The following is an 18,750-nucleotide window of genomic DNA, read 5'->3' on the forward strand; positions in this document are numbered from 1 at the left end:
TCCATAACTCCAGAAGAAGGTGAAGACACAATTCAATGGGTAATGAATAGAGCAAAAAAATTATATGATGTTACATCAGGGGATAAGATTGCTTACCAATTTTACCATACCTCCATTGAATTTTGTCCGAACTTTATGCAACAGAGGCCAGTTTGGAGCCATTTATGGAAGCTGAAAATCTCTCACAAGATTTTACTTTTTGCGTGGAAAACCCTCAATGGTAAGCTTCCTGTTCTGCTTCTCATCCACCAGCGGTTTTCATCCACTATGACAACTTTTCCAATCTGCAAGTCAGCTCCAAAATCACTTATGCACTGTCTATTTTTCTATAGAGACGCTAATCTAGTGTGGAAGAAGAGTCTTTTGGCTTACCTCATTTCATACCATATATGTTCCTTGTTCTTCGATTGGTGGAGGAATTCAGTGTTACAAAGTGAACCTCAAGGAACAAGCCCTCAAAGAGCTCGACTGGTTTTGATTATAGTTTGGAATATTTGGAAAGAGAGGTGTCGGCGAGTCTTCGAGTATGTCTAGGAGCCTCCGAAAAAATGCTAGCAACATCGCTTAAGTTGAACCAAGAGTTATCTATTTTGCCTTATGCATAGTGCCCTAAGATTTCTTCCCTATCTACTTTTCTATGTTATTTTCTTCTTACAATTTTATCTGTTCGTAAATATTTGAAAATTCTCTTTTTTCTATTTTTTTGTCCTGATTTTTGAACATTGTATTTATTTCTCTATTGAATAAAATACTACTATTATCTTTAAAAAAATCATAATTATATATTTATTACATCTAATATTATATACTTATTCTAGCAGTAATTAATAAATACAAACAAAAGAATAAATACAAACAAAAGACAAAAAGGCAAATTAAAACTATCTTTGACGTCCTAAAGTTTGGCCTCAAACATTTTCAAAAATATTCACTTACAAAATGAGTAAAGTACACATTTTTTTATTAATAATATAAATAATAAAAAAATTATAAATTCAACAATGACAATGTCATTTTCTCATTTTACTGAGCAATCTCATATTTTATTTCATCCTTTGAACAATGTTAACCACCAGAAATAATAAAATATTCATTTACGAAATGAGTAAAGCGCAAATAAGACATTAAAATTTATTTATAATTTATACATAAAAACAAAGTAATAAATATTTTCAAAATGAGTAATAAATTAATCATTTCCGCCATTAATGTTCTCAGAAAGAAAGGAAAATAAAATGGACTTTGCTAGGTAGACAATGATTTTTGTGAACAATGTGAACAATGGACTTTAAAATTAGCCTAATAAAATAAAAATATACTACACACTCAAATTACCTACCTAAATCTTAATATTAGGATAACCATCCGCACACCTAGTAAATTAAACATCCAATATATCCATTGTTCACATTGTTTAGTATTTTCATTGTCTACCTGTATTTTTCCAAATAAAATATACAAAAAACTCCAATAGATAAACCCTACATATTTCAAATCTTTGACAACAACCACTATAAATACACCCCAAAAGAATGAACAACTCGCATCAAATTTGCAATTCCTTGCTTCTTCTTATCTCCCCCAACCAATGGCTAATGATGATCAGAAAACCATCCTCTCCCAAATCTCTCATGCTTCTGAATCCGAATCCTCAGAGCACCATAGCCCCGGAAGCTTCGCTACGCCACCTGGTAGTGATTCAGCAAACTCAGCCACTAAAAGTGATGCAAACCAAAAAGAAAACAAAATATCTACCTCTGAGGTTGAGAGATACATTCTCGCACCCCGTGCCATCATTGCTAGTGATGGCAATACCCTATCAGGATCAAAAAGGCCACGTGGCAGGCCACGTGGCTCCAAGAACAAGCCAAAGCCACCGATCATCATAAGGCAAGTAAATGACCATGGCATGCGGCCAATCTTCATCGAGATTGCCGAAGGAGTCGATATTGTGGAGGGTTTAATCGACTTTGCCGTGCACCGTCGTATCGGAATCTCAATCCTAAGCGGTTGTGGGTCCATCTCTGAGGCCGTAATTCACAACGTGCTATCCAGTTCTCTTGACATACCTATTCACGGGCCATTTAATTTGATGTCCCTTTCTGGAACATATTTTGATGGCCATGTCGCACATCCTCCATGCTCTGCTTTCTCGATTCTTCTTGCAGGATCACATGGCCAAGTTTTTGGCGGGTTAGTTGGAGGAAAGGTTTTGTCAGGTGGAACTGTGAAAATCATGGCTATCTCATTCGAGAGGCCAGAGATTCACGAATTGAACCTCAATGCAAAAAGAGTAGTGCATAATAATAATGATACTGAAAAAATGAAAAATAACAATAATAATAATTTCAACAACAATAATAGCAATAATCTTGTTAGGATATTTACCTATAAGGAGGATCCTAATATGGTTACTCGATGTAGTGTGGCTAATCCAATTCTTCCTCTTAAAGTTGCCAACCATTGTGGTCGCGCTGGTGTTGGTGTTGGTGTTGGTAGTGCTGGTGTGAAGAATGAAAATATGGTGATAGAAGATAACCATCAGGCATAAGGGTCCTTTTATGTAGCATTTTATTTAGTTGAATCAAATAAAATCATATATTAAAGTGATTATTCATGTGAAGATAATAATTGAGTTCAATGAATATTTGATCAAGTTATTTGACATATCATATGTTAATATCTTAACTATTATCTTCTTTACATAAAGTCGTTTTTATGTGAGTAATCACCTTACTAATGTATTATCTTAGTATATCTATAGTAAAGTATTTTGTTTCAAGCTTTTATGAGCTGTGATTTCTAATGGATTTTATAGATCCTCCTATATAGCTTAATCAAGCTTTTTAGAATTCTGCTTTTTATAAATTATGCTTCTATATAGCCTTTTCTCAACGATAGCAAGGAGTAACAATGACATTTCTTCCATTTTTTCAAACGACAATACTTGATAACAAAAAATACACGCTTTAGCAAAAATGTCAACAATTAACACAACCTAAACATTTCATGACAATGGAGAGAGGGAGAGAGAGAGGGGGGAGAGAGAGAGAGAGAAATAGATTAACGATGGCGCAAAGTAAAGATTTGACAATAAAGTAGATCTTAGATGGAGGATGACAACAAACAATCAAAAAATAGATCTGTAGAAGGTGAAGAGGAAGATAATATTGGTAAATAAAGAAGGAAGAAGGTAGATCAGATTTGTCACAATAGAGAAAGCAAAGATAATGACAGCGATGAGAGAAATAAAAACAATCATGGCAATGAGGCTCTACAACAATGACGATGTGGCAAGAAAGGCGATGACAAGGATAGAGAGGTGGTAAAGGTAGATGCAATCGACAAGGAGAAAAAGAAGAAAGAGATAGCATCGTAAGACAGTGGTAAAGTCAGAGAAAGACACAGTAGCAGAAGGGGGAGAGAAGGTTCAATGGCGGTGAAGGATGGAGGAGAAAAGAAAGAAAAAGAGGAGAAAGATGGATCTACAATTACAAAAAGCAAAAAAAAAATATTACGAAATTGCACCATATTTTCATTGTTTTTAATAATGTGTTCTCAATATTTTAGGAAAACAATGAAGGACAAGGATTTGTTGGCCTTCTTTGAAGAGAGGCTATTGATAACCATTTATTAAATAATTGCAAATGTTATTCTTCCTTAACTTATGGCAAATTAAAAATAGAAAAAGAAAGAATAAAGCAGAATGATTTGTACACATTTAAGTTCTCCGATAGTTGATACCAAACTTGACAACATATTCATGTCCTCACTCCATGTTGGAAATTATGATTAAGAAGATGAAAAAATTTTATATTTGTTATGGTTTCAAGGCATAATTAGATACCTTTTTTAAGAAATATTTGTCTCCACACTTAATTGTTACATGATTGATGACAATACTTTTTTAGGATATAATGAAACCAATAAATTTTTTAGTTAGCAATAATAAAAAATCTTAACTCTCTTAAACAAAGAAAAACTTTCAATAATTAAAATACATACTTGATTAGTATCCTCTGTCAAAATAGTGGACAAGAGATTATTTATATATATTGCACACAGTAATTATAATTTGTCATGTACATAAATGGTTGTGACTCTTCTATTATCAATAGGTATAATATTTTAAACATATATAATTTTTTAAAGGGTTGTATTCCTTTAGCCAAATGGTACTATATATACCATTATTATAATTCACAATGTATAAACGGTTAGTAACCGTTTATTAATATTAATAATAACATCAATAATAATATTAATAATATTAAATTTGTAAATACTTTTTAATTCTCCTTTATTTACAAAATTTAAATATCATATATAAGTATATGCATAATGAATGTGTCACTAAGAATAAACATTCTTTTAGTGTAAATTTTAAAGTTCTAATGAAGTAATAGGTGTCTAATTGATTAAACCTATATTTTATATGTTAGTACCAAAAATCACACACGTTATTTGTATCCTTCAAGTTCAAGAGCCTATAATTTTAAGCACTTACACGGCCTTGTACTCATCCTGGTGTCATGAATATTTACGAGAATAAAACTTCTAAAATTTTCGATTGGACTGACACCACTCCTATATTTATATAGGTAGAATTCTTTGATAAATAATATTATCATTCCACTAAGAGTTTTAACACACCCTCCTAATTTATTGTAAATAGCACTAAATGCTATACATTAGTGCTCTAATTGTTAAATAACTTGTTATTACCCATTAAATCTCAAAACTAGTGATCTACTAGAATGAGGTTGGGTTCCCATAATTTAACAATAATAGGTTCTAATCCCATTTTAGCCGTTGTCTCTTTGATTTTATCCCTTGACAAACTTTTAGTCAAAGGATTTGTTAAATTCTTTTGAGATCTTACCTAAGTGATGCTAATTACACCATCATCCATTAGTTGCCTCACAAACTCATGTCCGAGACTTATATGTCTAGACTTTCTATTATAACCCTTATTATATGCTTGAGACATGGTTGATTCACTATCACAAAATATTGAAATGACTGTCGTCTGCTATGGCCACAGTTTTATATCATATAACCAATTTCTGAGCCATTTCTCTTCTTTATCAACGACTGATAAAATTACAAACTCAGCCTCTATAGTAGAATGTGAAATACACATTTATTTCTTTGAGGCCCAACTTATTGCTCCACCACCTATGGTGAAAAGCCATCCTAAAATGGATTTGTTATCACTAAGATTTGTAATTCAACTTGTATCGAAATAACATTCTAAAACTACGGGATAATTACTATAATGTAATCCCAAGTTTATGATTTTCTTGAAATAACCAAGAACTCTTATTATAGCTTTCCAATGTTGATTGCTAGATTTTTCTATAAACCTTGATAATTTGTACACAGCAAATGTAACACCCTACCACACAAAGCTTTACGCTTAAGTCGTAAAATGGAGGTGGTGTGGTATTACAACCTCTAAAATAAAATGAGTACATATAATAGCAGAAGAATTATAATATGCTAGGAGCCTTGAAGAATAAAGGAAATAAAAATCACAAAAATAAAAGCGCAACGCTCAAGGAACGAGTTAACTTGCGTGCTAAGAAAACTATAACTACTAAACATAAGATGACAGAAGTAGGAGTAGAGTGCCAAAGATACAAAATAACAAGCTCCTAACTTAGCCTGCGAAGTCAAGACTGGCCGAAGAATATTTACACATATATACATACATATCCAAAACTCGAAAGTACATATACACCATCCTGCCTCTCCATAAACCTCTAAGAGGATCAAAAAGAACAAGTTATGCGAAGAGAAAGCTAAGTACATATATATACATCACAGCATAACAAAATAACCCACTAACCATTCCGCTTCAAGAGTCCAGACGCCTAACGAGAAGCCTCTTGACCTGCATCTGAAAAACAACAACATAGTATGAAATGAAAACCGGAGGTTCTCAGTATGGTAAAGGTGCCACACACATAATATATAAGGTCCTGGGAATGCCAGAGGCAATCCTAGAACGCCGACACTCAGATTATAGAGCTTAAAGTATTAAACATGAGCCATAAAAGGTGGTTTTCTAAGAGTATCTAAACCTAACTTAACCTAACCTTAAATCTAAATCCCATACTGCCATTCCTCCATACATCCAACTCCATTATATATTTCACAGACAAATAAGCAGATAAAGGTAAGCACAAGAAGGTTGCAAATACTGCAAGTAACAAAGATTCATTTAACATGGCAAGTACAATTAGGCATACCCAATTAAAGCACAAGCAAATAATTCAAGTAATATGCATATGATGCATGCCTGTCCTATGACTGATAAGACTCATCTGTCGGTTATCCAGCTAACCCAACAAGTCTGAATTGTACTTAAACTGTCCCCCGACGTGCATCCCCAAGAGTCTATGCATAGCTTTATCTCAAATAATCAATATTGCTCAATGGGGTAACATTCCCGGAAATTTATATAGTGCCCGGTCACACTTACGTCATAGGGTCAACAGAGTATCGAGTTTTCAACCTGGTACACGTGGTGGTAAGCCACGGCACTTTATCCAGGAAATATCGTATCTCAAATCATTAAATCATTCAAGCCAAATCTCATACATAATCTTTCATCAGAACATCCAATCAAGTATCATATATGACTCATCCATAACATCTCATAATCAATTCGTCCACTTTTTGACTTTACCTCACCTTCAAGTTATCCTCATTTCCTAGCTTCATCTGATTGTCAAGTTTAACACTAATATTCATGACTAAAGGAGTGAAAATAGAGGTTTAGAAGTTTGAAATTTAGTTTAAAACATTAAAAATCATGTTTGCTGAAAAAGGTGCCACGCGTACGCGTGACCCACGCGTACGCGTGGAGTGGATTTTCGGTGATGCGTAAGCGACAGGGTGTTACAGCAAATGCTGTATCAGGTCTAGTACAATGCATTGTTATGAAATTATTTAATTTTTTAATTTATTTGTGGGCAATACATATATTAATTATAATCACAAATGAGGAGTGTTAGGGGCCAGCAACTTTTGTGTTTTGTAACCATCAATTGGCCATCAATAGTGTTTTTAATGGTGTGAGATTACATCCAATGGTGAAAAATTACTCACTTTTCTTTTGATGGTTAAGTGCTGGCCACAAAACACAAATATTGATGGCCCCCTAGACTTTCTCATCACAAATTATGCTATTTCAAATTAAATGACTTATATAATGGTGATCTCATTTATTGCTATAAATGCTAAATTGAATAAGTCATAATTAATTTTAATTTAAAATTTTATATAATAGAATAGATTAAATGAGAATAAAACCTGATATTATCTCTTGTTCTTTAGATAATTATCTTTTGGATTTTAGATATATTATATTTTGAACTTTAGACACTATTTTATTTGGGCTTTAGGGTTTAATGGGTGCCATGCTCAAATATAAATAGTGCCTTTAGGGTTTCGGTCTCTAATATACCAAAGGTGCCTTCGTCGCTCTTTCTCTATCAGAAGAGTCACAATTTAGCCATACTAGGGATATAGAAGACTTTGGTTAAGAAAGATCAAAAGAACCACAAGATTGAGACAATCCATCCGTGATCAATTTCTGATTTCTATGAATAAAGGTACGCTTCTACATTATGATATACTTTTGGTGATTCAATATGCATAATCTGAATTAATAAAATAATTTATTCCAACAAATAATATCAGAGTCATCCATAATTTAATCATAAAAAATATTTAATTTTATTTTACTGAATCAATATATGGATCAATGTATATATGTATTCCTTACATTATCATATTGGATATATAGAAATATACATATATGTGTATTATGTGTGTGCGACTTTGCGTGTATATATATGAATTTAGTATTGTTCCATAATAGATATTATTGTTGCCATTTGGATTGCTTTCGGCGTTTATATATATACATTATTATTCGTTGGATTATATATATATATATTATTGCGTGCTTGTAATGATGAAATATAAGCATGCTTTCGTTATTTTATTTTATATATATATATTCGATACTCATAATAGTTCATTCTAAAATTTCAATAGAGTATTATTAAATTATTATGATCGCCTGTGGAGCCGACTGCCAAATGATACTGAAAGATACATCTATATGGTAGACGGCAATATAGTTACAATCGAAACTATAGAAATTTTTAGATTATGTTCCATGAGTGGATTTTACTTGAATTTATTAGAGACATTTTATGTACTGTCATTTAGATAGAATTTAATTTCTATTTTTTGTTTGGACAAATCAGGTTATTTTTGTTCGTTTGGAAACAATAAAGTCGGTCTCTTTTATAATTCGAATAATATTTGCTCTGGTCGTTTGGTGGATAATCTATATAGGCTTGATTTGAATTCATATAACAATGAAATACTGCAAAAAGGTACAAAACAAAAACTAAATGAGAATTCAACATCATTATAGCACAAACACCTAGGTCACATCTCTAAATAGAGAATTCAGAGGCTCGTGTCGGATGGAATTCTTGGACCCCTAAAATTGGTAGACTTTGAAGTCTGCATTGAGTGCATAAAGGAAAAAAGGACAAACGAAAGAAAATTAGGTGCCGAGAGAGCTAAAAATGTCTTAGAACTGATACATACCGATATATGTGGCCCATTCCCTACTGTCTCTTGGAATGGACAACGCTATTTTATTACGTTCATAGATGATTACTCTCATTACGGGTATCTATATTTAATTCATGAAAAGTCCCAAGCCTTGGATGTTTTCAAGGCTTTTAAAGTTGAAGTTGAACTTCAACTTGGGAAGAAAATTAAAGCTATCAAATCTGATCGTGGTGGTTAATACTACGGAAGATATGACGGTTCAGGTGAGCAACGTCCCAGGCCTTTTGCTCTTTTTCTAGAGGAGTGCGGTATGTTCCGCAATACACCATGCTAGGCAAACCTGGCATGAATGGTGTTGCAGAGCGAAGGAACTGAACTCTTAAGGACATGATGAGAAGTATGATTAGTCATTCTTCCTTGCCTAAATCACTCTGGAGAGAAGCATTAAAGACCACAGTGTACATCCTTAATAGGGTGCCAAGCAAAGCAGTTAACAAAACTCCTTATGAAATTTGGACTAGGAAAAGGCCCAATATAAAGCATTTGCACATTTGGGGATGTCCAGCTGAAGCGCGACGTTATAGGCCGCATGAAAGAAAATTGGACTCAAGGATAATTAGTTGCTACTTTGTTGGTTACACTGAGCGTTTACGGAGGTACAAGTTTTACAATCCTGCATCAAGGTTTATTTTTGAAATGGGAAATGCGAGATTTCTTGAGGATGTTGAGTTTGGGGGGAAGGAAATATTATGAATGTTGCTTTTGATGAGGATTCTGTAACTGATAATGATAAGGTATTTGTACCTATTATTGTTCAAGATACAATTATAGTACAAGAGCACAATAAGAATCCTATTGTAGATCCAGTTACAGTACAAGAGAACAATGAGAATATCGTTGTTACTTAAGATACTGCTACAACATAGGAAAATAATGAGAATCTTCCTCAACCACAGCCCATACAGCAAGCTGAACAACCTCAAGAAGTACCATTAAGGAGATCCAACGGAAAAAAAGAAGAAGAAAAAATCCATCTACGATCTCAAACAAGCTTTTCGTCAATGGTATCACAAGTTTCATCAAGTCAATACCTCATATGATTTTTAGGTAAATATTATAAATGATGTGTATATCACAAGTTCAGTGGGAGTAAATACTTTTTTGGTCTTATATGTTGATGACGTTCTACTTGCCAGTAATGATATAGGCTTGTTGCATGAATCTAAGAAATTTCTATCGAATAATGAAAGATCTTGGTGATGCTTCTTTTGTATTAGGAATCGAGATACTAAGAGATCGCTCTCAAGGTATTCTTGGATTATCACAAAAGAATTATATCAAAAAGATTTTAAGTAGATATGGCATGGAAAGTTGTAGACCAATAGACACGCCCGTAGCTAAAGAAGACAAGTTTAGTCTCAAGCAATATCCCAAAAATGATCTTGAGAAGACAACAATGCATGATAAACCTTATGCATCAGCATTAGGGAGCCTAACGTATGCTCAAGTCAGCACACGTCTCGATATATCATTTATAGTGGGAGTGTTGGGTAGATACTTGAGCAATCCAGACATAGATCATTGGATAGTTGTTAAAACGCGTAATGCGTTATCTGAAGAGAATAAAGGATTACATACTTAGTTATCGAAGATCAGAAAATTTGGAGATCATTGGGTACTCTGATTCTGATTTCTTGGCATATGGTTGCGAAACTTTGTCATTGAGCTTCGTATAGCAGATGACATTGAAAGGCTATTAAAGATATTTTGTGACAATAAGTCAACAGTACCATACTCCAACAACAATAAGAGCTTGAGAAAATCAAAGCATATATAGACATCAAGTTCCTAGTTGTCAAGGAGAAAGTTTAAGAAAAAATAGATTCCCATAAGACATATAGTAACAGAGTATATGCTAGCAGATCCATTACCAAGGGATTGATCCCTAAAGTCTTTCATGAGTGTACTGCTCGGATGGGTGTCAATATTTGTGATGCCTTGGTTTAGTGTAAGTTTATTTTATGCTATATGTCATATGACAGATATTGAATTATTTTTCTACAGAATTAAGTTGATGGTTGATTTTATGTTATGTGCAACGTTTATTTTGCAATGTCTGATCTCAATAAAGTTTTAAAGTTAGACCAGCTAGAAAAGACATGCATGAGATCACTTGGCATGTAATTTTCATATTACTCATCCAAATTTGGTCTATGTCGTTAAATATATTAGTATGGTGATCATCGTGGTTTAGTCATGACATTAATGTGATAAAAGCTGCAGTAATTCCATATCTAATGTATGAGACGGGCCAGATTGTTAAAGTAATAAGGGAAATAGCCTTAAGATGCGCACATAAAGTTTATCAGATGTGATTATATCAAGAAAGAATATATGTATAGCCCAAGTGGGAGAATGTTAGGAAATTATTTAATTTTCTAATTTGTTTGTGGGTAATACATATATTAATTATAATCACAAATTATGTTATTTCAAATTAAATGACTTATATAATGGTGATATCATTTATTGCTATAAATGCTAAATTGAATAAGTCATAATTACTTTTGATTTGGAATTAAATGACAATAAAACTAGACATTATCTCTTGTTCTTTAAATAATTATCTTTTGAATTTTATTTGGGCTTTAGAATTTAATGGGTGCCATGCTCAAATATAAATAGTGCCTTTAGGGTTTCGGTCCCTAATATACCAAAGCCGCCTTCGTCGCTCTTTTCCCATCAGAAGAGTCACAATTCAGCCCTACTAGGGATATAAAAGGTTTTGTTTGAGGAAGATCGAAAGAACTACATGACTGAGACAAATAGGGAAAACATAATTATAAATATTGTCTCCAAAGTAACATAAACATAATCTAAACCACTCAATTTTTATCTTCATACTCTTGTAAGTTAGGTTGGGGGAAGTTAGGTTTTGGCCAAAAAATTGTAAAAATACCCCCTCACTAAAAAAACACTAAGCCCGGCAGGGAAGCACGCCCCGCCCCGCCAAAGCCCGCAAAGCCCGCGGTTTAAGCGGTGCGGGTTAGGCAGACTTTTGCTATTTGGCGGTCCCAATTTTTCAGCCTGGTCCGCCTTTTTGGCAGGTTACGCGGGCCAGCCGGCGGGTTTAGGCCGTTTGCCACCCTTAGTCCCTGCCCCATCCCCGCGACGGGTAACGGGGACTCCATATCTGCTGGGGACCTGGGTATCCGCGGATATCTGTGGATTTTCTTAAAAACGAAACAAATTTGGAAAAATTTATCACAGAAACAAAACACCTAGAACAGAGACAATGATAAGAACAAATCCATAGAGTCACCAATAATAACAAACCACATAAATCATTTTGACAACAAAATCAAAACACAGAACAGAACAGATGATAACAACAAATTCTCAGTAGATAAAAATTAACAAATGCTTCAACATAAATGAAAATTACAGAAGCTGACTTAACAGAAGGAGGATGAGCCAATGGTGGAGACTAACGATGGCAATGAAGAACGGCAAAGATGGTGACCCTCACTGCTACGACGAAGATGGCGACGGCGACCCTCCCTGTTGCGATGAAGATGCCGTTGAGAGAACCCTCTTTGATGCAGTGGTGCGACGAAGAAAGCGTTGAGAGAACCCTCACTTCTGTAACGAGGATGGCGACGGCGCAACGCTCCTGACGCAGGAAGAAGGCGAGGGCGCGACGCTTCTGACATGGGAAGACAGCGATTGCACAATTTTCCTGACGCGTGAAGATGACGATGATGTTCCTTCTTTTGGGGTGGTAATATGCGACGATGAGGTGGTTTAGGGGTAGTGCAACGGTGAGGGAGTTTTGGGGGCAGCAGCAGGCAGTGAGAAATTGAAGAAGAGAGGTGGGTGTGATGGTCTTGGTGTCTGAAGAGAAAAGGGGCTAGGCTAGGGTTTCATGTTTGAAGAAGATGGGATCTGAGGCACTGAGGCTAGGGTTATATATATATAAATGACATTTTGGTAATTTTCAATAACGGGGATATACGGGTCTCCACGGGGCGGGGATCTCTATCCCTACCCCCGCCCCGTTTATTAAACGGATCTCCATCCCCGTTCCCCACGGGGGTATTTTCCTCCCCAAATCCATCCCCCGGCGGGTAATTCCCCGCGGATACCCGCCCGCCGGGGGAAATTGCCATGCCTAGAGACAATTCATCCGTCAATTTCTGATTTATATGAGTAAAGGTACGCTTCCGCATTATGATATATTTTTGGTGATTCAATTTGGATGATCTGGATTAATGAAATAATTTATTCCAACATGCATTACATACATTAAACTTTCTATAGCACTAGCATATTCTACTTGTGCTATAGGTCTTTTCATATTTTTTTCTTATTTAAAATTAGGATCATAGAGTGTGTTAGATTCTTTAATTGTAAGATGATCAAATTTTTTCAATACCTTTTTGATATAATGAGATTGACTTAAAGTAAAGTCAACTTCATTCTTATGCACCTTTATACCTAATATTGTATCAACTTCATTCAAATCCTTCATCTTAAATTTAGAAGTTAGATACTTCTTCGTTACACAAATTTCTTCTAAATTTGTTCCGATGATTAACATATTATCAACATATAGACAAATTATTACTCCATGATCCTTAGTAAATTTTGAGTAAATACATTTATTTGCGCTATTATGTGAGAAGCCATTTGATAACACCACTGAATCAAACTTCTCATGACATTGTTTAGGCGCTTGTTTTAAGCCATACAAAGACTTAATTAATTTACAAACTTTCTTTTCATTTTTGGATAGCACATAGCCTACCGATTACTCCATATAAATTTTTTCATTAAGATCTCCATTTAAAAGGGTTCTTTTAGCATCCATTTGATGTATATGAAGCTTGTGAATAGATGCCAATGCTATAAGAGTCCTAATAGAAGTCATTCTTGCTACAGGTGCGTAGGTATCAAAATACTCTAGAGCTTCTTATTGTCTAAACTCCTTGGCCATTAACCTTGATTTAAAGATTTGTAATGAACCATCCGTGTTATATTTTCTTCTAAATACCCATTTACATCCTATAGGCTTTAATCTTGGAGGCAAATCAACCAAGACCCAAGTATTGTTTGATAATATTGAATCAATTTCATCATTTGTTGTTTCTTTCCAAAAAGCAGAATCCCTTGAAGCCATAACCTCTTTAAACGTTTGAGGATCACTCTTTATGTTCATCACAATAGAAATCTTGTTTGTCACATAATTCCTAGCTCCCTCTACTAAAATGGTGATAGCTTGAGAATAAATAAAATATGAACCCATGTCATTTTCTTTTCTCACTCTCAAGCTCTTCCTTGGTTCAATCCTTTTGTCGCTTAAATGTTTATTATTTTGATTATTTATTTCTTGTGAAACATTAGCATAATTTTAGGAATATTCTAAACTAGAAGTTAAATTACTGATAAATTTATTTACAATAAATTCCACCTCTCTTGATTCAACAACTACATTAGATACTAAGTCTAATATTCTATATATTTTATAATTTTGAGCATATCTTATGAAAGTGCCTTTTATAGCTCTTGGCCCCAATTGGTTTTCTTTTGATTAGGAACTCGATAAAAAACTAAACACCCCCAAACTTCCAGATAATTCAAATTACATTTTCTTCCTTTCCATATTTCATAAGGAGAAATCTTTTTATGTATTGATGGTATCCTATTATGGATATGACATGCTGTCAATAATATTTCACCCTATAAATTGTAAGGTAATTTTGTATTTAGTAACCTTGAATTAACCATATCCGATAAGGTACAGTTTTTTTTTCGCCAAACCATTTTGTTGTAAAATATACGGAGCGGAAAATTCATGCACAACACCATGTAATTCACAAAAGTTATCAAATTCATTAGAAAAATATTCTCCACCTCGATCACTACGAAGAACTTTTATTTTCTTATCATGCATATTTTCTACTTCTATTTTATATTTCTTAAACATTTCAAAAGTTTCATCTTTATTTTTAAGCAAATACACATAAGTAAATCTAGAACAATTATCAATAAAAATGAAATATCTTTTTTCTCATCTAGTAATATTGTCATTTAATTCACAAATATCACTATCAATCAATTCTAAATAATATGTATTTCTGTCAACTTTAGAAAAATATTTTTAAGTAATTTTAGATTGTATGCAAATATCACATTTCTTATTAAAATTCTTGTTACTAAGATCAATATAGTTATTTTTATGCACATATTCAATTGATTTGTAATTTAAGTTTGCTAATCTATTATGTCATAAATCACAAGAATCAATAACATACAAAAAAAATATTCACTTTATTATTAATATTAAGTTTAAACATGCCTTTAGTATAATATCCCTTTCCTATATATGAATATAATTCTTAAGTAAGATCATTTTATCAGATTCTATTACAACTTTAAATCCTTTCTTACATAAGAGATTAACATAAACTAATTTTTTTTTTCAAATTCGAAACATGAAGTACATTTATTTATTAAATTTAATTTCTTTTCAAATATAAAATTTAATTCTACAGTTTCTTGACCACAAACTTTGGCTAAGTTGTCATTGTCCATTAAGACTTCTCTATTGTTCACTTTTTCATATGTTTTGAATTGGTTGCGATAATTGCAAACATGAACAGTAGCTCCAAAATCTAACTACCATTCAAGTGATTTTTCTTGTGTTGCTATGTTGAGTTCTGTAATTATACCAGTATGCATATTTTGTACTTTTTCTACAACCATAGCAATTAGATCATTTTTTTTCACTAAATTGGTCTTTAATGCTTTTTTTTAGAAGCCTATATTCTTTGATGTAATGCCCTTTCTTGTGATAATGATAACATTTTCTTTGTCTCTTCTTGAATTCTTGTATTGCTTAGAATCATTTGAGAACTTTTGCTTATAATCATTTGAGAACTTTCTTTTCTTCTTATTGGTGATGTCTTCACCAATATTATTCACTTTAAAACTTTGAGAAAGATACACAACATCATGTTTTTGAGTTTCCTTCTCTATACATATATGCCTTAGTAATTTCTTAATTGTGAAGTCCTCACAAAGATGTAAAAGTTTTTTTCCCATAATCATTCCAAGATAAAGGCAATTTTGAAATAACTATTCCAATTTGTAATATGCTTTAGGGATCACCACTTGTAGATCACGAAGTCTACTTACAAGGATGTGTAATTCATGAATTTGATCCATAACAGGCATAGTATCATTCATAATAAATTCAAAATATTTTATCATCATAAATTTATCTATTTCTTATCGTTCAGTATTGTACTTTTTTTCAAATACTTTCAAATCTCTAATGGTGATTGAATTGATATGTAGAGATCATAGAGTCGGTCAGATTAAATATTGAGAATATGACCTTGATATACAAAAGTATCTTCATCACGTTTCTTCTTCAATTGAGTAATATTTTCCTTCTCTTTTGGTGTGGTATTTTCAGCGGCATCGGTAATTAGTGTAGTCTTTAGATCAATAACATATGCAAGATTGAGAACCGTAAGAAGAAACATCATCTTATCCTTCCAACGGTTAAAGTTCGTTCCATCAAAGCGATCTAACTTGACAAAATCTTGATTCCTGACTTTGAATGTGGTGTTTTGATCTTAAGCCATCTTCAAGAATATCTGTAACATCCTGACTTCTTGAATCATGTTCATTATTCAATAATTAATTAATTAAAATTATAATGATTTAAAAATTAAATTCATAGTAAAAAAATTAGAAAATAATACATTTGAAAAACTAACATATCTAATTTAAAATTTGAAAATACGAAACCATTAGCTGTAGTGAATTCTAAACCGATAATAAACCACCTTTCAAGATATAGTCATAACTAATTTCATACTTATTGGATTTGAATGTTCTTTTGTTACATAAAAACATAAGAAAACTAGATTTATTCTTTAAGTTTGGTACAAAATCAAATTTAAATTAAATTAGGTAGATAAATCTGTTACAATTTCATAGTAGAAAATCGTGTTCTTATTAGCCAACCTGATATACTAACAGTATTTCGAGAATATCTCAAACTGTGATTATTCGATTGACTTCATTTAAGATTCATTTTAAAGCTAACTAAATTATCTATAAATTTTCGTCTAATATTTATTTCCAAATTCCAAACATAGAAAATTTTATAAGGCTTACAAAGTGATGTTTCAGTTTGGAGATTTCACCTAAACACGAGTTAGATTCTCCTAACACAATTTGTACATACCTAAGAGCTATTTGAATCCTTTCTTTCTTATTCTATTCTCTTTTTCTTATAAAAAATGTTATAGGTAACCTATCTTCTCTATCTTCTATTATCTCTACAAATTGTCATTCATATCCTTTCTACACTTCATTATAAGAAAAACCATTATTTCTTCTCACTTCCTTACTCTCACTCTAAATCCTTCACCAAACTATTCACAAATATCACTCATATATTGTTCAGAAAGATATCCTCTGAACTATGCAACTACGGAATATGGAGATTTCTTTTTTATCCAGTCAAAGATTCATACCTACATGAAAACATACAAAAAGTCTAGCCATGGATCAAGTCTCTCTTCGCTAATGAATCGTATCTATTAACGTTGGAATATATATAGGATTTCTACAAACTTCACTCGAGGTAGGGGTTTTATACTACCTTTTTTATATGTCATATCTTAAATATTTTTTAATACAAATGTTAGCATTGCATGTCATTATATAATGTCTCTTTATGTCATACGCATTACGCATTATAATAACAATCTTATATGCATTAAAGAACTGAGGGAATGATATTTCGGTAAGGAAAAGTGACCCCTAAAAAAAAGGTAATCGAAATTATCCTTCGGTAAGGGAAGGTGATCGAATCAAGATGACCCTTCGATAAGGGAAGGTGATCAGCAAACTTTTGTGGTAAGAACCTTCGGTAAGGGAAGGAGACTCCCATCAATTTTATATAATAATATCTCTTTGTTGACATAACTCTCTTCTTGTGTATGTCTAAATAATTTTGATTGTAAATTGAACTAAGTGAATGATCCTTCGATAAGGGAAGGTGATCCCCAAAGACAAGATATCAATATAATCCTTCGGTAAGGGAAGGTGAACGATCAAGATGATCTTTCAGTAAGGGAAGGTGATCGCCAAAACGTTTGGGATAAGAACCTTCAGTAAGAAAAAGGGACTCCCATCTTTTATACCGGTTTGAGCTCAATACCTTTCATAAAAGTTAGGAGAAAAAGTAACGAGAAGTATAATGAAAAGCGTGATTATGATTGTTCTTCTTTTATCTTTTTGTTTGATTTATAATTATGTTTATTAGTTCATTCAAAGATCCTTCTTTTTATCAAAAATTCCTTTTTGTTTGATTTATGATATTGTTTAAAACCTTTATTTTATTCAAAAATCTATTCTGTTTGACTTATCTATGCCAATGTTACTATTTTTCTCTTATTTATTATTTATTTTGCCTCGCGTTATGGCCTACAAGAATATCGAATCAAGGTTTATGATTTTGCATTCTATATGTTTTAACGCTGTAGGCATTTTGTATGTGTCACATATGTCATAACATAAGTAAATGATAAGCATCTAAAAGTCACATCACTCTGACTAACAAAGACTTTTGAAAATAATAATTGAACAACATTGTATCATCACTTTTTTTATTTTAAAATTTGGAGTGACTGGGGATAGATACGATGACACCATATATAGATAAACTACTGAGAAATTTTTGTTTCTCACTCCTCTCTCCGTACCATCTTCAGGAATGACGCAATACAAAGTAATACACTCTTCGATTGAAGTGAAAAGACAAGTGCACTATTAGGAGTAAAATATCAAGGACGTAGTACCCAAATTCATATTAAGGAGAAAGAACATGCGATTATTTTAGTCATAGTTATACAAATTAAGAGAATTAGGATTTTCTGGGTATCTTGTTTTATCTTTATTGAGTGATTGTAATTGTGGCTATGATCATTCTTTTTTATGATTATTTAATATGAGTAAAGTTTATCATTGTTTGTGCCTTTATAGTTTAGCACATTCGTTTTTTATGTTAGTATCTCTAAATCCACTTATATTTTTCAGCTAGTAACAATTCTCATAAAAACTAGT

The 18,750-nt window shown here is 32.7% G+C and overlaps 1 protein-coding gene across 1 annotated transcript; it reads left to right on the forward strand.

Moving 5' to 3' along the window:
• LOC107606470 (AT-hook motif nuclear-localized protein 28-like) lies at positions 1,589-2,551 on the forward strand. Its single transcript, XM_021107647.1, has 2 exons — positions 1,589-2,293; positions 2,396-2,551. Exons 1-2 carry the CDS (start codon positions 1,589-1,591, stop codon positions 2,549-2,551), a joined length of 861 nt encoding a protein of 286 aa, XP_020963306.1.

The sequence above is a fragment of the Arachis ipaensis genome, chromosome B07 (assembly GCF_000816755.2).
Source record: "Arachis ipaensis cultivar K30076 chromosome B07, Araip1.1, whole genome shotgun sequence".
NCBI lineage: Eukaryota > Viridiplantae > Streptophyta > Magnoliopsida > Fabales > Fabaceae > Arachis > Arachis ipaensis.

What these genes read in the sequence shown, in the direction of transcription:
- LOC107606470 (XM_021107647.1), top strand. Translation starts at nt 1,589, where the DNA reads ATGGCTAATGATGATCAGAAAACCATCCTCTCCCAAATCTCTCATGCT. An exon ending in TGAACCTCAATGCAAAAAGA is followed by an intron (nt 2,294 to 2,395) that starts GTAGTGCATAAT and finishes TTTACCTATAAG; the next exon opens with GAGGATCCTAATATGGTTAC.